Below are 24,626 nucleotides of genomic sequence, written 5' to 3'. Positions count from 1 at the left end.
ATTGAGGGGATTTCTACCTTATTTCCCAGGGGAGCAAAGACTGACAAGGTGGGCAGAGAAGCCAGAACACAGTGGGCGGTTAATAAAGATCTGTCACACAGCAATTTAGTGATCCCGGTGGCACCCGGGCCCGGTGGGAAAAGCTCCTGATTCTGCTGACCCTTGGCCCACGTGGGGTGTGGCAGGGATGGGGCCTTCTCTGCCCCTGTTTTCAGGGATGGGGACAGTGGCTTTTTGTGCCTACTGGAGCTCTGAGAGGAAGTGCAAGAGTGTGGGGGCTGGTGGGCGCTGGCTTTTGTCCGCCTTCCCTGCCTCTGTGACTTGGTCGGTCTCCACCTTTCTCTGGGCCTCGGTTTCCCCCTCCAACAATAACAGCTCTGCCTTATCTCTAGGTCCCGAGATTCTTCCATCCCATCCTCCTGAGCATTTTGTCCGCCTTCCCCTGCCTCTGTGACTTGGTCGGTCTCCACCTTTCTCTGGGCCTCGGTTTCCCCTTCCAACAATAACAGCTCTGCCTTATCTCTAGGTCCCGAGATTCTTCCATCCCATCCTCCTGAGCTCTGTCTGTCCACCTACGGTCCACCTAGTGCCTGCCATTTCACACTCAGAGGTCTCCCTAGATCTGAACCGAAAACCTGCTGGTGGGGTTTGTCCAGCCCTCTCTGCCCACCCACCCTCCTCCCACACATACCCGGGAAGGGCAGTCCCATTTCACAGACAGTGTCACTGAGCTCATCGGGTGATGGGCTCGCTCAAGGACACACATGTTAATTGGCTGAGCCGGTCTTGAGCCCCATTTGTGGGACAGAGCCTGAGTTCTTGACCCACTCGTCGGTCCTGCCCTGCTGCCAGGCAGGCACATGGCAGGGCTTTGTTCCAGAGCAGCCCTGGTTCTGTGGGACTCACATGGGGAAGGTGCTGCCTGATGAGGCGAAGGTCATGTCCTCCCTTACAAGGCAGCATCTGAGGCTCTGTAATCCGGGCTCAAGTCGCAGCCATCACTAGGAAGTGCTGGGACACTCGGGGCACGCTGGGGACCCTGTGAGCCCCTGCCTGGGAGGAGTTTGTCTGTGTGGAGTGTGTTTGAAAGGGGGAGCGTGTGGGGTGAGGGGTGGGGCGGCTGGGAGGGAGCCTGCGCTGCCCCTTTGCTTCCCCTCCTGAAGGGCTAGGCTTCTGCCCTCTCCTGGGGGTCTTCATTTCAGGGCACCTCCTCTGCCCTCCATGCCGGCAGGCTGTGGAGAGCTACCTGGGAGGGGGGCTGGCAGTGCCCCCTGGGCGGGACCTCTCTCTGCCCATCTGTCTCGATCTCTCCCTCTTGGGCCTGCTCTCCCCTGGACCTTTCTTACTTGCTTCCTCCAGATCTTTCTCTGCCTCTTCCTTTCTATCTCTTTCAACGTTGTCCAGCTTCTCTTTGTCCCTTTCTCTGTGTCTGCTGTACTATTTCTCTCTTATGTCCCCATTGAATTCCTTTCTCTCTCTGTACACACACACACACACACGCACGCACGCACGCCCTCACACAGCACACCCTTCTCTTCAGATGGATCTCAGGGTTGCACACACATGCATTCCATACATCAGAATGACATCCTCACAGGGCAGGCACTCAGTAACTGTCAGGTGAATGCATGAATGAATGCAAGAATGAAAGTGAATGACCAAATGGCAACGCTGGAAGAGTTACTGAAGCTGACTAGACTAGTGGCTCCTAGTTTTTATCAGCGGTCATAGTCCTGAGAATCTATGAAAAATGCCTTAGAAAAAAATGCTGCGTGGTTTTCTTGTAGTTTCAAGTCATTTGCTGAGACTCCGAAGCGCATCCCTGGTCCCCAAAGGGAGCAGCCTTCATTTCTCTGGTGACAAAACAGGGCCCCAGAGTGGTGCGGACATGAGCAGGACAGTGGCAGAGCCGGGGTGGGTTCCAGAGTCCTTCCCATCCACTGGGGAACAAAGCTTTGTTTTCCCAACAAGTCCTTGATAAGTATCTTGAAGGGTGAGGGAATAACAGAGAACAGGAAACCAGGAGGGTGGGAGAACCAGGACAGCGAGCAGAACAGGGAACAGGAGGTCTCTAGAGGCTGTTTACTGGTAGTCAGGAAAGACTTCCTGGGAGAGGTGGCTCCTTCTAGGCTGGTACCCAGGCACTGGCAGGGTTGGGAGCGGACCCCGGAGGCCAGTTTGGAGCCATGCCTGGCTGCCTTGGTCTGGCAGGGGCATCCCTCGAAGAGTTGTGAGTGTGGATTTGGAGAGGTGTGCCTGGGGATCTGGAAAGTAGGCTGCAGAACGTGGCCTTGATTGAGGGTGGGAGGCAGCCCTGAAGCTTTCCAGCCTGGTGGTCAGGGCCGAGGAGGTAAGGCTGCTAGCCAGGAAGGCACTGAACTAGAGGGTTCATGGGAGGAGAGGGCTGGCCAGCCATTGAAAGGGGTAGTAACAGAGTGTGTGTGTGTGTGTGTGTGTGTGTGTGTGTGTGTGTGTGTGAAAAAAAATTCTAGTTAGTCCTTGTCCGCACCAGCCTCAGGCCTGTCCTTGAGCCTTGCCTCACCTGCATGCTGCTTCCTCCCTCCTGCCCCCTGGCTCTCTCCTCCAACACCTCCCTGCCTGCTGCAGAAGCCCAGGCCTGTCAGAACCTCACCACACCCCCAGCAGGCACCATCTTTCCGAAGAGCAAAGTGGGACTCAGAGTGGTGGGTATGGGCCTCTACCAGCTTCAGAGCAAAGGAGCAGAGCCCAAAGTTTGGAGTTCCTCAGCCTGGCATTTAGAAAGGTATCTCTTGGGCAGAGGGGGTCTTGCCTAAATCCCTTTTCTCAGAATCTGCAGGCTTGGTTCCTGGCTGAGGAGAGAAGGCTGAGAGCAGAAGGCAGGGTGTCTGTTTTGCTTTGTGAGGTTTTAAAAAAATCATTTCCGGCCTCTGAGGCAGCAGCAATTACTGCAGGCTCGCTGGGGAGCTGTTTGCCGCCTGTCATCGGGCCGGGGAAAGGGTCCCTAATGGAGGCCCTGCGGCCAGAGCTCAGGGTAGTGGAAATAGCGCTCAAAACAAAGGCACACTAACAGTCTCTGGGCCGGCAGGAGCAGGAGGGCTGAGGCCAGGAGAAGTCCTGGGGCTGGGCAGGAGTCCCGAGCCCCCCACTCCCTATAGTGGTCTCTGAACCTCGGTGTCTGCGGAAGCCCCAGTCCCTGCCCCCCACCCCTGCTCTGCTGCTTTCGGGCGCTGGTCCCTGGGCATGACCGTCCCCTCCCAAGCAGAGGGAACTAACCCTGCAGAGGCCCTGGGGTGTGATCCCCTGTTGTAGAATAAGTAGTCTGTGTTTGAAGGTCCAGGCCAAGCCAGGCTGAGGGGGTCCCCGGTACCTTGGCGAGGAGGAGCTGGGGCCAACCCACTTGGCGAGTGGAGTGTGAGCATTGGGTTTTCACCAGCCATGGATGCTCCTCCAAGTGCCTGCTGGATCCCCACAATCCCTGCTTTACAAATAAGGGAACTGAGGCTCAGAGGTTTGCCCACTCTGAGAAAGTGCAGCTAAGGTTCAAATCCAGGTCAGCCTGACTTGAGAGGCCCCTCCCACCCTCATTTCCCAGGCACCACTGGGCAGTGCTCGCATAAGCTCGGGTGGGCACTAGGTCCTGAGTGAAACCAGATTTGATCCAGGCCAAGTCCTGGCAGGGATGGGGCCAGAGCTGTGCACCCCGGAACCTCTGCTCTGGAGCATCTTGGGCGTCTGCCTCGGTCTCTCTCCTTTTGGTCTCTGCACTCCCTGCTGGATGCCTCATCTCTGCCTTCCCTCAGCTCTGTTCTCTGTCCCTGGCCCTCCTGGGGTCCGTCCTTAAGGGCTTCCGCATCTCTCACTCTTCTTTCTCCACCGTGGATCTGGGGTGCCTCTTCCTGGGGTCCAGGGTGACCTCTGTCCTGGTGCCTGAGGTATCTTTGCCTTTACTTCTTCCTCCCCTCCTCGTTGCCCCTGGCTGGCAGCAGGGACAGGCAAATGCCTGGACTTTGGGGTTGGATACTGGGGCTCAGTCCAGGCCCATGCTCATCTCCCTGAGTCCCACTAGTGACCAGTGTACTGGGCCCTACCACTGGCTCTGTAGGTCACACAGGTAAGGACAACGAGAAATGGCACTTGTATCACTTCAGAGGCCCCCCCACACCTGTTCCAAGGCTTACTCTCCCCGGTCCTTTCCTGTTACCGGTCCCTGCCCACTCCTTCACTTGCCTCTTTTTCCCTGTGGCCCAGATGTGTGGGAATTCCACTGGGGAAACCTGCTCAACTTGCACGAGCCTGCAATTGCCAGAATATTTTCACTCTCCTTAAATCTCCCTGGATTTGTAATTCCACTGCTGTCTCCCTGAATATGTGCTGGTGGCCTTGGGAGGCGTCCTGCCTTCAGCTGCCAGCTCCCACGCTGGCCGGCCCGCTGTGTCAGGCCTGCCTGGCAGGGAACCTGGGTATGTCCCCATCTTCACTGTGCTTTCCTTTCCTCATCTGTAAGAAGAGGAAGCTGGGGGTGATGGCGGCACATATCTGTAATGCTAGTACCCACTCAGGAGGCTGAGGCAGGAGGATTGCAAGTGTGAGTCTAGCCTGTCACAAAATAAATAAAATACAATAAAAAGGGCTGGGGATATAGCTCAGCGTTTCCTGGATTTAATCCCCAGGATCAGGGGGGGAAAAAAAAAAAGGAGAATGCTAATAGCCACTTCTGGTTGCGATGAGAATTAGGACTGAGGATGTAGCTCAGTTGGCAAAGCGCTTGCCTAGCACGCATGAAGCTCACAGAAAAGGAAAAAGAAACACCTCTGTGGAGAGTAATGGTATGCCACCACACGCCATGTCAGTGATGAGCCTCAAACATAGGCCATCAAGTGAAAAAGCCGGTCACAAAAGAACACGTATTATGATTCCATGTATATGAACTACTCAGAATAGGGATTGGTAGAGACAGAACGCAGATTTGTCCCAGAGGCTGGGGACGGGGAGCAGGGAGTGGCCACTTCATCGTACAGGGTTTCCTTTGGTGGAAGTGGATTCGATAAAGATGTTGGCGGCACAGTGCTGTAAATTCACTGCCACTCAGTAGTTCACTTTAATGTGGCTAATTTTGTTACATAAATTTCACCTCAATTAAAAGTAATGCACTAACTAAATAAAAGGAAACACCTCTATAGTGCATGCAGGCAGTCCGCTTTGTGGATGTTTACACATTTAATTCTTACGACAGCCAGACAAGGCAACTGCTGTCATTATCCCCGTTTTACAGATTAGGAAACTGAGGCACAGTATCAGAAGGCACTTATAGCTAAATGTTCTCTCTTAATTTTCATTGGTAGCCAGGCATGGTGACGCACGCCTGTAATCCCAGCACTCAGGAGGCTGAGGCAGGAGGATTGCCACGAGTTTGAGGCCAGCCTGGATTACATAGTTTGGGGCCAGCCTGAACTACAAAAGGAGACCCTGCCTCAAAAAAATTAAAAAAAAATTGTTTTTCATTGGCCAGGGCTGGGCAGGGACTCCACCTTCAGAGTGCTTGTCTGTGTCTAAAACTCAGCAGCGTCCTGGTCCCACAGGGTCCACTCAGTGTCCTACAGGGCACCCTGCGCTCTGAATCCCGTTCTTTACCTGCATGCAGTTCATGAGTCCTCCAGACTGGCCCTCAGCCCGTGGCACAGGCAGGAGCTGAAGCTCAGAAAAGTGACGTAGCTCATGAAAAGTCACACAGCCAATCCGGGAGAGTCGCGTCTTACATACTCGTCAACCTGACATACCTGTAAACCCTGGGCTTCCTCCACCAGCCCCTCACCTTCCTCCTGGTCTCCTCGGTGAATGGAGCAGGGTCTGAGGAGCACAAGGCTGCAGAGACGTCGAGGGCCTGGGCCAGATGTTCGCTTCATGCAGCAAGGAAAGTCGCACCCGCCAGGGACAGCCTTTCTTCCATGTCTCCCACATCATTCAAAATCCGTGGATTCTGGGCTCTCTACAACATCTTCATGTTTGGGGTTTTTTTTGTTGTTGTTATTTTTTTGTTTTTGTACCTGGGATCGAACTCAGGACCTTGTGCTTGTGAGGCAGGCAGCAGCACCACTGAGCTAAATCCCCGGCTTCTTCATGTTTTGATACAAAAGTGACGTCCTTTCTCCCATGTGTGACATGGATTCTTCCCGGAGCTGTTTGCCTGGTTGGAACAGCATAGACCATAGAAGTCACCCACTCACCTCATGGTTTGTTTACCCTGCAAGTGTGCATCAGAGCCTTGGCACTCCCAGAATAAGTGTCGCTCCTCCCCGTGTGCCGGCCGGGAAGGGCCTCTGGGTCTGAGGTCCAGCTCGAGCAAGGCTCTGGGGTACGGGGTGCTGGTGACCCCTAGGGTGGGCCTGGTGGCCTCAGGAAGCTAGGTCTGGAGGCTGTGGTGGCTGCCCACTGTCATGTACACTTTGGCAGGACTGCCAGCCCCAACAAGAAGTCTCGGTATGGTGCTGCTCCAAATTTAACAGCTAACGTTTGCCAGTCTCCCTAGTTAATGAGAAAAATTGGAGGTGGAGGCCCAGAGCCCCCAGCAGGCTGCACACTCTGGCTGGGATTTATGGGTGCTGTTCTGTTTTCATAGTGTTGATTTTTACAGTTACCCTCTATTTATGGCAAGTGATGCTGATTTTCCATTTATGACAGTCATAAAAGTCTCCTTTTAAAGCTGAATTTATTTAAGTAAAAAAGGAAAGATGCTTTGAAAATAAATATTAAGTAAATAATAGTGCTGGTGATACAGGGATCTGTGGAAATGGTGAAGGAGGTCCCCAAAAGGCTAGATTCAGAAACCCTCTTCTGGGCTGCCCTTTTCTCTCTGAGTCATCCCTAACTCTGCAACCCCTGCCAGCCCTCAAGTCCAAGCAAGTGCTCCCCTCCTCCTGAGAACCTTCCCTGACTCCCCAGGATCAACCGAAATAAGCACCTCCATCCAGAGCTCCTGTGCACCTTTAGCGCAGTGCTCACCTTAAACAGCTGTATGGTGGCTCAGGCTCAATCCAAGCCAGGCTGCTACAGCAGTCTCTGGAGCGTAGATCTGTCCCTCTTGTGGACTGTGGGCTCCTGAGGGATGGAGCCTGCTCCAAAATGGCTTGGGAAGCCCTGCACAGGGCCTAGCCAAAGTTGGGGGGCCATAAGGGTGGGAGGGAGGACTTGAGCTACTGTTGCATGTGGCTAAGGCCTGGACACTCCACCTTTTCTCTTGGAGGGGAGCTTGCTCTCTTTTGCTTGCCTGTTTAAAAGAGACCACCCTCTTGCTGCAGGCTGCCCTGGAAGACACAGAGCCTCAGGAGCTTCCTGGCCCAGCCCTGGGCAGCACTTGTACATTCCTGGCTGTGGCCTTTGGGCTCCCTTAGTTGTGAGCCTTCTCCGTCCCTGGGGGCTTTCTCCCCCTGTTTTATCTGGTTTTCCTTTTAGGGAGGGTGGATGCCTCCTGATTTTAGGAGCCAGTTGAGAAAGCGGGTGAGCTGGTGCCTCATTAGATCCTCCTCCTGCAGCCCTGTCCCTGGGAGAGCCACTCTTGCGCTGCCTTCCTGACCCTGAGCCACACCCCTGTGGCCCAGCACCCAGCTGAGCTGGGCATAGAGCAGGAAATGCCCTACAGAGAACCATATTTCTTAGAGCTGAAAAGGAGGGAAGACTCCAGCTCTGATCGGGGATTTCTTTCAGTCATTTCTGGGGCTGTGATCTGACCTTGTCCCTTCAGTGTTGTGTGACCTCAGGCACTGATGCTCGCTCTCTGAGCAGCGGTACTTCTGCTCGGAATGGGGCTGATTAGAGCCCAACCTCATCATGTTTTCCCAGGATGAAGTAGGGTCCTGTGTACAGTTCCTGCATACAGGAGGGTTTTCTGCCTGCTGGAGAAGGATGGGGCAAGACTGAGGGGTCTCGGCCACCCCTGCTAGCCTTCAGACTTGCTGCAGCGATGGTGCCGGCAGAAGGTGGGCAGAGCTGGACTTTGCAGTCCCGATGCCTGAGTTCAGATTGCAGGGGCTGCCCCTGACTTGCTGTGTGACCTTGTGACACGCCCTCCCTGAACCACAGTTGCCGTGGCCTGCAGGATCACTGTGAGGATCGCAGACCAGGCCATCACTTTGTGGCATGCAGGGGGCCTCCGATCTGAAAGATGACACAGCACAGCGTGGGGCAGGGCCATGTGCTGGCCACACGGCCACGGCCCTGCTGGCACCTTGGCGTCTGTATGTCGTCCTAGTTCATTCTTGGTTGCCTTCCACAAGAGGGCTTCGTGGGCCTCAGCTGTCTCTGAGCCTCGTGGTTCTGTTATTTATCACTTCTAACTGGAATTCTCTGGGCTCAGCCCTGACCTTCCATTCTCATTTCCTTCCTTCCTTTATCCATGCATTCGTTCATACGTGCCAATCCCCAGGATGCAGCCCTGGCAGCTCCCGGAGACACCAGTGTGAGGAGGACTCAGATCCCTCAAGGAACCAAGGAGGCTTCCAGCCTGGCCTGGGGAGCAGGGACCCAGGCAGAGGCCACCTGAGCCAGGATGTCAGGAACTGTGTGCTGGCCGGGTGCAAGGGGAACACATGTGAGTAGCCAGAGGGGTCATAGATGGCATCTGGGCGGAGCCAGAGCCCATGAGCCTGACTGTGACTCTGAGGGCTGGCAGGGTCTCAGGCGGGTCCCAGTACGGGAGGCTCTGGATCCATCAGCAGCTTGGAGCAGGGGGACTGGGAGTCCCCTCCACTGCCACTAGGCTGCTGCCTGTGTCTGTGCGAGACCAGTGGTGTCCCCGAGGTCCTGTTCCAAGCCTGGCATTGTTCTAGCTGCTGAAATACGGCAGCACCAGACTACAATTCCTGCCTGTAAGGAGCTCATGCTGCAAGTGCAGGACGGACAGGAAATGAGAGAAGTGAGCGTGTTAGGAGGAGTGGTCAGAAACACCACGGAGCGGCGGAAAGGGGGCTCAGCGGAGGCCTCCCTGAAGGAGTGGCTCAGGAACAAAGGTGTGAAAGGGGCACAGGGTGAGCTGTGGAGATGGGGAGGACACAAATCCAGAAACAGGTACTGTGTGGGAACCGCTGCTGTCAAATGGGAGCCATGGAGTGAAAAATATACAACCACAAAATTACCATTTGGTGGCATCAAGCGCATTCAGGTCACTGTGCAGCCATCCCCACCATCTAGTTCCAGGAAAAAAAAAACTGAAGCCAGGGTGCTCTGGGCTACCCTAATCTTTTTCCTTTCTATTGTGAGATAGGGTCTCGCTAAGTTGACGAGGCTGGCCTTGGACTTGCAGTCCTCCTGCTTTGGCTTCCATAGTAGCTGGGATTACAAGCATACACCACTGCACCCAGCTTTCAGAAACTTGATCCCCTGCACAGAGACTTGCCCATTACCATGGTGACTGTCCATCACCTGCTCCCCAGCCCCAGCACCCACCCTCCTCTCTGGATTGCACTGTTCTGGGAACCTTGCCCAAAAGAAATCACACCACATATTTCTTTTTGTGACTGCAGTGGGCGACTTAGCCTAATGCCCTCAAGGCTCATCCAGTGTGGCTTCTATCAGAAATTCCTTCCTTTCTGGGGCTGTGTAATCATCCTCTGCATGGGTGGACTGTGTTCTGTATCCATTCGTTGCTAGAGGTTTTGGAGCACAGAGTATCACAGGGTGACCTAGCCAGAGATGGGGCCTGGGGTGAGGGCTGACCGAGGAGCCAGCAGGGCTCCCCACTCTATCTGAGTTTCCCGGGCGGATCTGTCCTTACCCCCACCCTGTCCCCGAGGGGAGTCCGTTCTCTTCAAGCAGAGCCTGCTGGCTGAGCTAGGGGACATTCTCTGAAGGATTCCTGGAGGAGTCAGCCTCCTGCCAGCTCGGAGGGGCTGGGAGAGCTGTGCAGGGGGAGGGGGAGATTGGGGATGCCCCAGAGGGTCTAGGGTGGGGAATCCGGGTTTAGCAGTGAGGGAGTTGGGGAAACCTGGGCTGCAGCTGCCTTTGGTGGACAAACCTCAGGCATGAAGGAGCCCAGCAGCTTCTGGAGCGGAGGACAGGACTGAAGGGTGAGAGGGCCCAGGGCCCAGTGTGGGTGAGATGCAGACACTGCATCCACTGTGTGTTCTCATGAGGCTCCTGGAAGCGTCTTTAAAGACCTTTCTAGAAGGGCTGGGTGTCGCTAAGTGCCACAAGTTGCTAAGGGGGAGAAGAGATCTTTCTGGAGGTGTTGGGAGTTTGGAGCAAGAAGCAAGGGGAAGGGAGTGCTATTTATTGAGTCCTACTGAGCACCAGGAAGGAGGCATAGGTCGACTGTGTTGGTTTGTCATCATTCCTCTCCGCCCCTTTTCAGGTAAAAAAAACAGGCTCAGAGAGGCAAAGGGGCTTGCCCAGGACACACAGATATGGAAGAGGGGGACAGGATTCCAGCGCATCCTGAAGGCAAAGCCTTCACTATTCGTAGGAAGTGAGGCCTGGGAGTTGGGGGAGGATGTGGGACCTGGAATTAGAGATTGGACCAGGCCCTCCAGGTCATCTCTAACCCCTCCCAAAGCCAAGCCCTGGCTCAGGCCAGGCCCACAGAGGCAGTGCCTGCAGCTGATGTCCCCAGTACTGGCCCAGGGTTAATGAGTGTGCCGCTCCTTCAAGTAGGAGTGGAGAGGAAGAAGACACTGCACTCGGTCACAACTCTTCTCCTCTTCCTGCAGGATCCCATTTTGTGGACTCTGGTTTTGTTTTCCTGGAGAGCCTGGGAAGACTCTTGGACCCTGGGCCTGGAGGACACGTTTTTCTCTTTCTCCCAAATCTAGAATTATTCTAGGCCCCTGGGATGGCTGTGGAGTCACCTTGGGTGAAGGGAGCCAAAGCAGAGGGATGGCTCCTTTGTCCCCAGCTCAGCTGCAGTGCTAATGTGGCGGCAGGGATCCCGAGGATGCAGGGAGGGAGTCAGGGTGGGGGCTGGGGAGGAGGCTGCCTTCCACCATAAGGTCCCCTAGAACTGGCTTGGTTTTCATCATTGACTCACTTTGGCCTTCAGCAAGGCCTCGGCTTGTCCATCTGAAAAAATGAAAATGAGGGTCCTGCCCACTCCATGGCATCTTGAGAAAATATATGCAAAGAGCTTGGCACACAGCCTGATTGAAAAGAAGTTGTCTTTCTTTCTTAGACTTTAGAGATTGTTATTATTTCATCATCATCATTAGCAGCAGCAGAACACCACGGATCACCCCCCAGGTTCTGGTGCTGAGGTCCCCACACAGGGGAGGGAGGAGCCTCTTGCCCACACACTGTGGAGGTGAGAGGACCTGAGCTTCCCGTCTCTGGTGGTGTGCAAGTGGGAGGCCGAAGGGTGGAGCTGGTGGCTGAACTTCACCTGATAACGCAGACCAAAGCCTGAGGAGTTGATGGGCCCGTGGGTCCTGGTCACAGGTCCTGTCAGAACTGGGTTTCAAATGCAGCTCTGTGTGGGTCCCGGGAAGAAGCACGAGGTCAGAGTTCTTGGGATCCTGAGGGGGCCTCCCCCACCTCATCCCACCTGGCTGGGTCTGGGGACCGAGGTACCACGGTGGCCTCACGCACAGCAAACTCCTTTCCCCAAGGCCTTAAAGCCTGGTTCTCTGTTCTCACACCCAAACCTGGCCCTGCTCCCTGACCCCACTCAGGCTGACCTGGACTTCAGAGAAACCTGTCTTGATTGCCTCTGGGCTGTGAAGTACCCCCCACTTGCCCTAGCCTTTGCCTGTGGAAACCAGACCCTCTCCCCTGCAAAAGCCTGCTAGGTGGGTGTAGGGACTACTCCTCCTTAGAAAGGACTCTGCATGCAGGAAGAGCCTGAAAGTTCTGGCAGTGTGGACTTGGGAGCCAGGATGGCCTGGGTTCAAATCCCAGCTCTGCTATGTGGCCACGGGAGGACTATTCCCCAGCTAGGCCTGGCTGCCTCCTCCTAGTTGTGAGGACAGATAAGGAGCGGGCCCCCCAGGCTGACACAGGTCACCCACCTTCCTGCTGGGTCACAGTCTGCACAGCCAGCATTATGTTACTGAGATGTGTCATGAGCAGGTAAAATGCGCTCTGATTTCCATGGTTTAGCACAAAAAAGGAATGTAAAATGACTCACTAGTAATTTTATTACATGTTGAAATAATAATTTCTTGATATCTTGGGTTAAATAAAATACATTATTAAAATTAATTTCACATTAGAATTTTTTTCCATTTGTCTCTTAGAAACCGGAATATTCCATATGTGTTTTATGACGTGGCTCCATTCTAAGTCTGCTGGGCAGCACCGTCCTGTGTGGTCATCCCAGGGGTTTGCATGGTGGGCAGCTGTGCTCTGCCACCCCCGGTGCTGGGCTGTTCTTCAAGGGGGACTCAGAACCCCCCGCCTGCTGAGCAGATCCTGCCTTCTCTGAGCCTTGCTTTCTGCCATGGGCAGAACTGGTGACCCAAGCAGGGTTTTCAGCCAGTTTTGGGGGGCTGTGGGTAGGGGCAAGTGAGGCCCGGTTCATCATCCCTGGGGTCACGCTGGGGGGCTCCAGCCGAGGACAGCCCATCTCTGCTCTTCTTTCCACCCTTGAGACCATGCAGAAGGTTTACCCGCCTCCGTCTCTGAGTTTCACCTGACGGCAGAAGTGCTGGGACTGTGTCCCGAAGGCCTGGCTGAGGGCTGCCTCAGCCCTGCCGGGCTCTGCCACCCTGGGTGGAGCAAGTCCCCCTGAATAGCTCTGTGTGTGTGGGGAGGTGAAGGTGGCACTTTCTGATTTCTGTGGCTCAGGGCAATGACACTTGGAGGAGGTCATAGCCATGTCCCTGTCATGGTCTCAGGGTCACACTCCTGAGAGTCAAGATCCACCTACAGGTCTTACCACTCTCTTCCTCCGCTGTTCACAGGCAAGGTGGGCCTGGGTCCAGGCAGATTCCCTGTTCCAGGGCTGGGGCCAGCAGCTGGGGTCAGGAAGGCTGGGCCTAGCCGGGGCTCTCAGGGCAGATCCAGCTCTGGCCCCTGCCCAGCTGTGTGTATTTGTCTATTCATCCATTCAGAAGTGTTTACTGAGCACCTACCATGTGCCAATGAAGCAGGAAACTTAGGGAATATCCAAACAGACCACTGGGACACACAAAGGAGGAGCAGATTGGCCTTTAATGCTGGCAGCTCAGCGAGTGACTCTTTTCAGCCTCCAGAGCACAGACTAGAAGCTTATTCTTCTTTATGTACCTCTCTGTACATCTACAAGGCTTACTTTCATTGGAGTTTCCCTGGGAATACAGCAAGCGGGATTTATAGAAAGCAGGGGCGGGGGCAAAGAGTTCTGGCAGGACTTTCTGAGTCTGCTAAGCTCCTTTGGTGACAGATTACAGAAGTTGTCATGGTTACTCAGGTACATTCGACAAAGATCATAGCTACCTAGTTAACCCGCGGTTGCCCAATTCCAGATGGAGGGGTGGTCTCCTCTCTCACCAGCACTTTTCTTGTTGTGAGCAGTAGGTAGGTGCACGAGACAGCACAGTTGCTGCCTCTTGGAACGCATATTAGCTGTGCTGGCTGACGAGGTAGCCATTACCTGGGAGTGGCTGTTTAGATTTACATTTCAATGTGTAGAAACTGAATAAACTGTAAAATTCAGGCCCTCAGTCACACCGGTCCTATTCCAGGTGCTCAGCGGGTTTGTGCGGCTGATGGCTGCAGTATTTGCTGAGACACAGAACCCTTCTTTCCTGGTACAAAGTTCTATTGGACACAGCCCTGGATGTTGCAAGGAAAGGGTTTGAAGCACTGGGTTGGAGCTGGAGATGTTTTTTTAAAAAAATAAACTGGGGATTGAACCTAGGGTTTTGTTTTGTTTTGTACCAGGGATCAAATTCAGGACCTTGCACTTGCCCGGCAGGTGCTGTGCCACTGAACTACCCCTGGGTTTTAACATTGAGTTATAGCCCCGGGCATTCTTAACATTTTTTTAAATTTTGAGACCAGGCCTCACTAAGTCACAGTGTAGCCTAGGCTGGCCCTAAACTTGCAGTCCTCCTGCCTCAGCCTCCCAGAGTGCTGGGATTATAGGCCTGTGCCACTCACTACAGACAGCCTAGAGATGCAATTTTAAATGAAATGGTCAAGGCAGACTCTCCTGAGAAAGTGACATCTGAGCAGAGTTCAGAAGCAGAGGAAGGAGGGAGTCACATGAGAATCTGGGGAAGAGTGTCCTAGGCATAGAGATCAGCAAGGACAAAGGTCCTGAGGTCAGATTCTAACCAGAATGCTCAAGGAGCAGCAAAGGAGCCATTGTGATGAGAAGACAGTGAGCAAGGGATTGAGTAGAAAGCAACACAAGAGGGAGCAGCCATTGTAAGGATCCGGGCTCTTACCAGGTAAGAGGGTGCCATGGGAGAGTTGTGAGCAGAGAAGGGACATGGGTGATGGTGTTTGGCCAAAACATCTGACTGCTGTGTTGAAAACAGGAAGTCACAGAAGGAGCAGAAGCAGGAGGAGGTCACTGAGAGCCACACCTGGGGGGAGGATGGAGTCTGCAGAGTTTAGGCAGAATCCACGGGGTCCCTTAAGACAGAAGGAGATGGAGGAGGGAGCCAGAGTGGTGGGGCCTGTGATGGTGAGGGCTCCTGGGTGAGCTGTTGTCGCTGCAGGGCCGGGAGTTTGCCTCCTGCGCCGCGGGGCAAGGACAGTACAGGTTTCAGGTCGACCGTGTGCGAAGACCTCACAGCCCTGATCCTCGGTCAGTCATACAAGCAGCCTTCGTTGCTGTTACACAGGCTTTGGTGACCCAAGAGTGGCCAGTCCTTCCCCACTGAGATGGCGTAGACCCTTTTGTAAATCTTGAGATTGATGATCAGGGCTCTCTCTTGGTCCAAAACCCGTGGCTCCAGTGAAACCGCACACTCGGAAGTCCTGCGTGCAGCGCAGGAAATAAGCTTCTGATGCTGGCATTTATCAGTTCCTATCACCCAAAGCTCCCATGGTCTTGGGGAGGGGGACAAGGCAGGCAACCCTGAGCAGGGGCTTGGATCCAGGACCCCTCCCTCCCAGCCCAGGGCTCCCCTCTTTCTTGGGACACAAGGAGACAAAAAGGAACAGGAGCATGAGAGCCCTCGGGGATTGGGCATTGTCTGTCCCTCTGGGTTTGGGGTGTCTGGTGGGCTGCAGCAGCAAGGAGGGAAGAGGCTGACAGATATCACATTCCTGGGTGACCTGTACATTGGCAGGCATCTTTCCAGGACGAGATAATCTCCCCTGAGAAGAGGAAAGAATTCTAATTACTTCTCAGGAAGATATTTGTTTGGGGAGACAGAGAGACTGAGCATATGGTGGGGAGGGGCAGTGACCCCCCCAGCACTGGCTGTCAGTTACCTGGCAGCATGGTGGGGGGCCTGCTAGATCAGGGAATGGGGGGGGCTGGACCCTGCAGGGGCAGGGGATGAAATTGCTCCCAAACACCCGGGTAGAAGAAGAGAACCTTCAACAAGCCTGGGTAGCTACTCTGTGTCCTGCACCGAGTGCCCCAGGAGCTGCCACAGCCAGTGACAGTGTGACCAAAGGCAGGATGTAGGGAGCTCCTCAGGGTGGCGAGGAGCTCTCAGAGGTGACGACCTTGGGCTGAGCTTTGCCTGAGTGAGGAGGGGCTCTGGAGAGGACAGGCCAGGATGAGCTGGACAAAGGTGAGTGGGAGAGCGAGGTCAGGGAAAGAGGGAGCCCAGGCGGATGCCCTGCTGTGCCCAGGGGCGTCTGGATCTATTTGGGGATCTATTGGAGTCGCACAGGGTCCTGAACTAGGGGAAGGCCAGGGTGAATTTGGCTTTCACAAAGATAGTGCTGGCTGCCCTACACTGGACCAGAGCAACCCTGGGTGTGTGTGGGGAGGGACAGCCACTGGGAGGATCTGAACGTGCTGAGGAGACTAGCGGCCTCCTCCAGCCTCCTGGCCTCCTTGCCCACCACTTCCGACCCAGCTCCCTCTCATCTGTCCCTTGTGCTGCCTCCCACGACTCTGGAACAGGCCCAGCTGACGGCCAGGTGTCCAGGGAGACCCGTTCCTTCCCATCTCCTGCCGGCCCCGCCCACTCTTGCTTCTCTGCCTCTGCGGCCCCGCCCCTGGCTGCTATGGCCCGCAAGCCCAGAAGCCACCCCTGTTTCTGCTCAGCCCTGTTCACAGAGACACCCCACGACATGACGGCGCGGACGGGCGAGGACGTGGAGATGGCGTGCTCCTTCCGCGGCAGCGGCTCCCCTTCCTACTCGCTGGAGATCCAGTGGTGGTACGTGCGGAGCCATCGGGACTGGGCCGACAAGCAGGCCTGGGCCGCCAACCAGGTACCGCGCTGAGGAGTGGTGGGGGGGGCGCGCAGCCCCGCCTCCCCTCGGAGCTGTTCCTCCGCTGCTCCCTTCTCCCCGGGTGTGGTAAACGATGCCCAGAGGGAGGCCGAGCCAGGCTGAGCCCCCGAGACACCACAGCAGGAGGGCCACCCTCGGGGAAACTGAGGCTGGGGGGACAGAGGCTGGCTCTGGGTTACGAGGCAAAGTGGGTCTCAGAGCTTACACTCCCCCACTTCTCCAGGCCCCAGCGGGAGTTCTTTTGTCAATGGCTCGGCAAACACTGGGGGTCACTGTTGCTGGTTCACCCCGCCCTCCCGCAAGTTCATTCGCACATGCACAGGCAGGCAGACTCCCAGCACCCCCAGTCTCTCACACGCACAGGCCTGCACCCCTAGCGCAGATGCGGGGGCCCTGCCCTGCCCTACCACCAGCCGCACCGCCACCTGTCCACTCCTGCACCTCTGCCTAAGGGCTGTCCCTGGGCAGAGCCTGTTGGGAGAGGCTGGTGGGGCTGGGAAGCTGAAAAGCATCCTACAGGGTCCCCTGCGGTGCCGCTCACCCTCAGCTTCCTTCCCTTTTTATGTCACTCACTTCTCCCCTGCCGGGGTTTCCTGGGGTCACCTCCCAAATAAGCCACTTGTGCTTTTATCTTTGTCCTCAGGTCTTCTGTTGGGGGGCACCATATGAGACACTCGCATCCATGCACGCGTGTCTACACAAATGGACATGCAAACGCACACGTATGTGAACACACACGTGTGCACACCTTCACATCCACGCAGCAGCGAGCTACATGCTCCCCAGTGCTCATGAAAGAGCTGCTAACATATGCACAAGGACACATCACACTCTGTTTTGCTCCTGGGAGTGTCACGTCCTCATAGTGTCAGCCTGCCACGCGTAGATGGAAAGGACCTTGGTGGGGAAAGCCCTAGGAAGGAGGCGCAGATGGCTGCAGGTGGCAGCCCGGGGCCGGCTTTCAGGGACTCAAACAGCAGCACTGCTATAAATGCACGTTCACAGATAGGCGGGCACAGACGCTCCTGCTGACTACTGATCGGACCCTGCCTTTCTGGCCCGCTCACACACACCCTCCCGGTACCCAATGCCCTCAGGAAGCCGGATGCCTAGCATGGGCAGTCGGTTTTTCGTGTGCCACCTTCATCTTTTGTCTGACCCCTCCCCCAGCCCCTGAGGGACCCCAACTCCAGACCCCACAGCTTCCAAGCATCTCCTGCTGTAGCTGGAATCTTTTTTTTTTAAAAAGTGGTTCTAAATTTTGTAATAACACGTGTTAATTGTACATGTTAATGGGGTTAGTGTGATTTTTCCACACACACTGATCAAATCCAACCTCCCTTTTATCCACAGTCTCAGTGTCCCCCGAGTCCCATCCTGTGGCGTGTCTCCCCACCTCCACCCCGAGCTAACACCTTGTCTCTGCTCTCTCTGTCCCTCCCTCACCAACAGCTAAAAGCATCTCCGCAGGAAGACCCAGGGAAGGACGCCACCAAAATAAGTGTGAGTTTTGATAATGACTTCTCGCAAAGGCTCTAATAGAGGATGTGGCTGTACCTTTAAAAAAACCCGTTTTGGGGGGTCCATATCAGCAAGGGAGCTTGGGCAAGAAGATGAAGAAAAAGAGAAAGGGGAAGTATAGCCCTGCTCTATGTTCTAAAAGCCAGAGATTTTTCAAGTTCATTGAATGACAGGCACAAAAAAGTGACAGGAGGAGAGAAAATGCATTCTCTCGTGTTGGGGCCAAGGCTGTGTGCTTCCTGCCTGTCTCAGCATCATTTTTATTTGACAAAACAACAAGGTCTAATGAGACTGAGTGGGCTTTTCTCCCCCATCATGTCTGACAGCGACAGCATCTCATTCCTGAGTTCCCTGAGGCCCTTGGGCGATTTGGCTTCTGGGAATGGGGACTCCAGGACTGGCCAGACTTCTTATGCAGTGGCTCATTTTGTTGTAGCCACACTCTCTAGGAAAGGGCAAGTATTCACCCATTTTACAGGTGGGGACAATCAAGGCTGGGAGGGGAGGCAAAGACCTTCCGGGGACCACCCTAAGGTGATTGGTGTCCCAAGCTATGCGGAGCCCCGGTGAAGTCAGCAGCCCGGGGAAGCTCAAGGGTGATGGGTTTGTGAAGGTGGATTTCCCAGAGCCTGGCCTGAAAGCGACCGACAGAATTGAGGAAGGAGACAGAACAGGGAGAGAACACCAAGTAAAGAGGACCAGCCTGAGGACGTGTCTTCATGGCACCCGGCCGGATTTGTACCTGAGAACACGAAGGTGCTGCACGGCTGTGGCCATCCATGCGCCTGTGTGCAGGGGTAACCTTTCCGCTTTCACTCAGGAGGGCTCTCCCAGAACTGTCCTACGAGCAGGGAGGAGCTCAGGACCCCAAGGCCGATTAGGCGGCCTTGCTCCCTGCCAAAGCATAGGTTACAGCCTAAGCAAGGAGCGATGGGGTACAGGGTCGCGTCCCCAACTGGAGATGGGGAGTGTGGAGGCAGGGAGGTCAGGAGGAGGCTCCTGCAGCCACTTGGGCAGAGGTGGGCAGGGGAGAGAGCACGGAGCATCTAAGTGCCGCGTGTGCCATCTGCCTGCGGCGCAGCTGGCATTGGAAACTCCAGTCAGGCCCAACTCAGGGCCTGGCAGCGCCACCTCCCTCCCGCCCGGCTCTCACCTCTGCTGAGGGCACAGCCGAGCCTGACGCCCCATTTCTTGCCCAAACACCCGTCAGCGGGGCGGGTGGGGATCTGCGTGTATATTAACACACCAAAACCTCTCTCCTGTGATTTTGTTTGCGGCTTCAGATGAGGCTCAGGCAAAGGAGAGAATAATCTAATTGATTTAGAGGATTATAATTCCAGGCTGCCGGGCCCCACGTGAGGGGAATGCGACCACGCTAATTAGTTAAATAAAATAAATGTGCTCCGTGCGAGTGTGCAGTCGCTCCCAGCCCCACCCACTGCAATTGCTGCTCCAGCTGCGGCTCTCTGGGTCTCTGAGGAAACGTACAAGCAGGCCTAAGCCTGGCTCACACAAACCTTGTCCTTAAATACACAGAGGCCCAGCCTGCGACACCTAACAGGCACACACTCTTAGTTTCTGCAGTCTGAGAGGAGGGCACTAACTTCTCCTTGGCCTTCAAGGCTCTGCAGATTGCTCTGCCCACTCCCTTGGCTCATCCCAGTTGTACTCCCCCCGCCACACCTCCTGACCCTGTGCCCTTCTGCCTTCCCATCCCCACCCCACCCCTGGGCCTTTGCACAGGCCGGCCCTCTTCCTAGAAAGCTGCCTGCTCCTCTCTCTCCCTTCAGAGATCAGCTGGGGGAATCTCCACCCCAACACAGTGACTGTGGCACCTCTTCCTTTCTCCTGCTGGCTGTATTTCCGCCTGCTTTTATTCATTCCCATGAGTATTTGCTTCCTGTCTGCCTTCCCCAGAGACGGTGGCCCCAGGACAGTGTCTGTCTGATGTATTTCCAGGGCCTGGGGCAGTGCCTGGCACACAGTGGCTCCACACACACACACACACACACACACACACACACACACGCACGCATCCAGGCCGGTGTGCACAAAAATGGATTTTTGTGCATAGAGTTACCACTATGACACAGATCCTGCTCCTGTGTATGTGTAGGGTGACATGAGTGAGTGGAGGTGCTCATGGGGGGTACGGGGTACCCAGGGGCCAGGCCGCATTATCTTCATCAGGCCACTGAGCCATGCAGGGAGCCAGGACCGATATTCCTGTATGTTCTCCAAACACCAGCATGGATGGAGTGTCTCCTGATGTTTAATTCTTGGGACATGATTTGATCTCTTGAAAAACACCGCATGACCCGAACTTTGCAGTCCACGGTTAGGTGGTGTCTCATATTCTGTGTGGTCTCAGGCTCTGGGGAGGAAGTATCATCAGCTCATGGATTTGGCTGTGTGAGTGACAGTGGTTGTTAATTTGTTAACATGACATTGAGAACCATAAAACTCCTTTTCCTATCATGGAGCAAGAAACGGGCCGAGGAACGGAAAGAGCTCAGAATCTGGCGGCAGTGAGATCATTTGTATGGGAGGATGGGCATCTGAAATAATGTAATAATTAATAATAATAATGATAATACAGTAGTACCACAGCCGCTGACATTCACTGAGTGCTTACCATCTGTCAGGAGCCATGACGGGCACTCTGCCTGCATCATCTCAGTGAACTTGGGGCCTGGGGAGGGGCCCCTGGTCTAGCAGTGACCCCCCCGCCCCCCGTGGCCTGCATGGGATGGGCCTTGTGCTGTGGCACAGGCAACACTTCTGCTGTTGGCCACTGTCACACTGTGCAAGTTTTTCTCTTGACCTCACTAAAGCCCTCTGTACTAGTGTTCAAGTTAATTTCCCCTTAAAGGGTTTTGCGGGTAGAGAGTTCCCAACCCACTTCTAAGCTTAAGGAATTCTCCAGACCCGTTCCCTGGGGCCTTCATCACCATAAAACAATGACTGGGGCCCCTGTAGAGAGAAGGCGCCTCCTCCGGCCACTGTCAGCACACCGGGCGCCTGCCTTCTAGGTGCTCTCAGGCCAGAGCGGGAGCCAAGTGTTAATCCAGCGATCTCCTGTGGTAAAAATAAAGATTGCAGCTGTGACCACCAACAGGAGGAGCGGGGCTGCCTCTGAGAGCTGGAACAGGGACCCGCCCTGCCTGGAGGGCTTCCTGGGGAACAGGGAGCGGGAGCACCCCACGGGCCTCAAGGGCCCGTCTTGAAAAGTTTCCAGTGGGGGCATTTTGTAGGCTTGGTCTGGTTGTCATGGAAGAACCATGGAAGGGGTCCTGGTGACTTTGGGGAGACCCAGAAGGATGCTGGGGCGGTGACCTAGATGTGAGGAGCCAGGACCTGACTCTGGCCAGTGCAGGGGCATTGGGAAGGGAAGAGGTGCGGTGACATCCAGAAAAGACTGGGATTCAGGGGAGAGATGAAGGAAAGGAGGGATGAGGACAAGCGGGGTCCAGCTGGGGCCCAGTCCCCCTGCCGTAGTCGAGTCCTGACGACATTGAGGGGCTGGTAAAGCAGCCAGTGGAGATCAGAGCAGAGTCTGGTCTGGGTAGGGACCCCTTGACCCCTGTCTGTACCCCACACCTTCCCAAGGGGCCAGCACTTCAGCTAGGAGGTGACATGCAGGCAAGGGCTGGCATGGTGGGCACTGCCCTTCTTCCTGGCACAGTAGGGCAGGACAAGCTGGCTCAGGGCTGACCCCGCCACACCCGAAGTGCCAGGGCCATGGGGTGAGCAGAAAGGAGGCTGGGCTTGGTCATCTCTTTCAGCGTAATTAGGTGCTTAATTGCGCCGCTAAGGTCTGTCAATGCCTGTGCTGAGGTGATTATGATTTACAGCCAGGCCGCCATGTGGGGGTCTCCCTGCTTATGGCTTCTCCAGGTGAACTGGCAGCTGGGCCAAAAGGTTTCTGGACAGTTTGTGAGCGAGGAGACCCAAGAGGCTGCCCCGCCCCACCTCAAACCCAGTGTGGACCACCTGGCGCTCCAGCGGCATAGGCCTCTGATGAGGTTTGGGGCTGGGCTCTCCCGGACCTGGAGTGTTGGGGGCCTACGAAGGGCGGGAGAGTGGGAAGACAGACCTATGGTTTCTGGTCACACGGTGCCCTCAGCATTGTGGGCAAGACCGGACGCTGTCGCCAGCTGGGTGCCCTTGGGAAGAACACTTCACCTCTCTGAGCCTCAGTTTTCCCCACTATACCATAGGTATCCTGCCAGTTTCCACATCATAGGTTCCACTGCTTGACTCACAAGCACAAGGACCTGAGTTCGATCCCCGGTACCAAAAAACAAAAACCAGTTCCCACATCGTAGGCTATGAGGTCTGAGGATTAGTGAGGTTTCAGCACAGCAATTTCTAGTGAGGACTGCTCCATAGACCGTGGCTGCCGGAATTACGGTTACTGTGACTGCTGTTTCGAGCCTTTGCTTGCTGCAGACAGTGCCCAGAGCGGAGACTTCTGGGCTGGGTCCTCACTCTTCCTCTGGTTTCTGCATTAGGCAGGTGACCGTGCGGGCATTTGTTGGATCCGGCTTGTTCGCAGCCCGGTCTTCAGAGCAGGTGCTTGCTGAATGTTTGTTGAATAAGCAAATGAATGTAACCCAAGAAGGCCAAGGCCAGGGTGCTGGGAACTTGTCAAGGTCAGAACCCAGTGCCTCAGGGGTGCTCCCTTGCATCCATCGGAGAGGGGAGGAGCCGGCATCTCTGAAGGCCACAGCTGTCTGTGGGCAGAGGGCGTGGGTAGGAGGCAGTCGACCTGGGGGCAGGCCGGGGCCCCCTGTAGGGACGGCGGTGGAGGGTGGGCCTGCGGGTGCTCCCACCCTCGGAGTCGCTCCCAGCGCTTCACATTATTACTCCATTAGCGCCTTGTAGGGTTGACAAATGAAAGATAATTAATATCCGTGAGGGAAGCAGATGTTGAGGTAATTCGCTCCCGCTGCGCATTTGCAACAGCATGTGGCAGGACCACGGGGCCCTCTGTGCCCTCAGTCGGGTAGAGGGGTCAGCGGGGCACCGTGGGCAACGGGGAGGGGCGCTTGCGCCTTGGCCCCCACGCAGAACAGGCAGCTGGAAGAGGGGCTCCTGCTCTCCATGGCAAGTTCTGCCCATGTCCTACCTCAGTGCCCCCGGATATGCTCCGGGTGCTGTCCTTCATGAGGGGTGACACCAGGCTCCCCGCTGCTGCCACCAACCCCCTGTCCCCTCCTGGAGCTCGAGGAGCCCCTGTGGCACTGCTGGCTCTGGGGACCTTGTGTCACCTGTCACGTGACTTGGAGGTGAGCGTTCAGGGAGCCCAACCTGGGTCAGTTTTCAGCTTTGCCACTCTCTGACTTGGGGCTCTTGAGTGAGTAGTCACTTCCAGGGAGGAATCTCAGGGGTGCTGTGTTGTATGAAAGCAGCTCCAGATCAGGGCAGACGAAGCCATGTGTGCAGTGGTCAGCCCTACTGAACCCGGAAGGGGCACAGGTGTGCTGTCGAAGGCTTGCTGTGGATGGTATTTACACATACACTTAAGTACAATTCCAGCAGTCTCTGCGTACTTTATTGTATGGAAATTAAACTTCAATTTTAAAATTAAAAATGTAAAAACCTGCCTCGCAAGCACAAGGACCTGAGTTTGATTCCCCATACAAAAAAAAAAAAGTAAAAACCCAATGAAACAAACCACCAAAAGGCCAAAGTTTTACAGGCCAAGAGATCAAATGTGGTCGCTCCATCTACAGCACTGGAATGAAGAGTGAGCCACATCCTGGTAACTTTGTAATCAACCTTTATTTTAAAGCAGCCCAGATGCTCAGGTGCCGGGAGACTGGCTCGGCAGTGACCCCAGCCCACACCTTCCCCTGTGTGCCGCCCCCATGCTCAGTGCTGGGAGGCCTTGCACCCTCCTCTCTTTTCACACAGAAACTGCGCAGCCAGCATGGAGACCGGGATGTTTGTTTCCATAGAGGACATCCTGCCCTAGGATTTTTAAAAGTTGTTTTATTAGTACATGTTTGCGGTACATCGTGATCACATTCCTCGTGGGAAGGTGGTACCTGTACATAACACGTCCTAATTCCTTTTTCATCCCTCCCCCGCCATCTCTTGGTCTCCTTCCCTTTTGTAAAAGATCTATCTCCCTATTTCCTATTAGCTATCTTTTATTTTGCTCTTTGTTTATAATTTGGGTTTCTCAAAAAGGAGAACCCATGTGATACTTAGCTTGTGTATCTGATTTTCTTAACATTATGTCTCAGCGTGCATCCATTTTCCTACTACTGACTCACGCTTACCCTTCTTTATGGCAGAGTAGTACTCCATTGTGCTTCAGAGGTGTTTCCCTGTCTGGTGTAGCTCATTCTTCTCAACTGCTGTGCAGAATTTCATGGAATAAAACCACCACAGCCTCCTTACCCATTCCCTTGACGAACACTCGAACTGCTTCTACTTTTTTTGCTTTGATTTTGCTGGGCCCTGCCGCAAACTTTGGCCGGCCCTCGTGTGTGCTTGCGTCTGTGCGTGTGTGTGGGGAGGGGTGGGAGGTCTCAGTCTGTTGCTGGGATCCAGGCCCCCCCTTCCCCCCTACAGAAGGCATCACCGTCTCTCTGTCGCCCCCAGGTGGTCAAGGTGGTGGGCAGCAACATCTCCCACAAGCTCAGGCTGTCGCGAGTGAAGCCCACGGACGAAGGCACCTATGAGTGCCGTGTCATCGACTTCAGCGACGGCAAGGCGCGGCACCACAAGGTCAAGGCGTACCTGCGGGTGCAGCCCGGCGAGAACTCCGTCCTGCACCTGCC

The 24,626-nt window shown here is 55.1% G+C and overlaps 1 protein-coding gene across 1 annotated transcript in view; it reads left to right on the top strand.

Moving 5' to 3' along the window:
- Vstm2l (V-set and transmembrane domain containing 2 like) overlaps nucleotides 1–24,626 on the top strand; it is a 34,737-nt gene that overhangs the window by 7,530 nt on the left and 2,581 nt on the right. The window contains exons 3-5 of the mRNA XM_033767100.1: nucleotides 16,121–16,290; nucleotides 17,764–17,814; nucleotides 24,448–24,623. Coding sequence (XP_033622991.1) covers nucleotides 16,121–16,290; nucleotides 17,764–17,814; nucleotides 24,448–24,623 — 397 coding nt within the window. The remainder of the gene's footprint in view (nucleotides 1–16,120; nucleotides 16,291–17,763; nucleotides 17,815–24,447; nucleotides 24,624–24,626) is intronic.

Source organism: Fukomys damarensis, unplaced genomic scaffold (genome assembly GCF_012274545.1).
Source record: "Fukomys damarensis isolate Sample0158 unplaced genomic scaffold, DMR_v1.0_HiC HiC_scaffold_22, whole genome shotgun sequence".
Taxonomy (NCBI): domain Eukaryota; kingdom Metazoa; phylum Chordata; class Mammalia; order Rodentia; family Bathyergidae; genus Fukomys; species Fukomys damarensis.
This window is presented reverse-complemented; position numbering and strand designations above follow the sequence as displayed.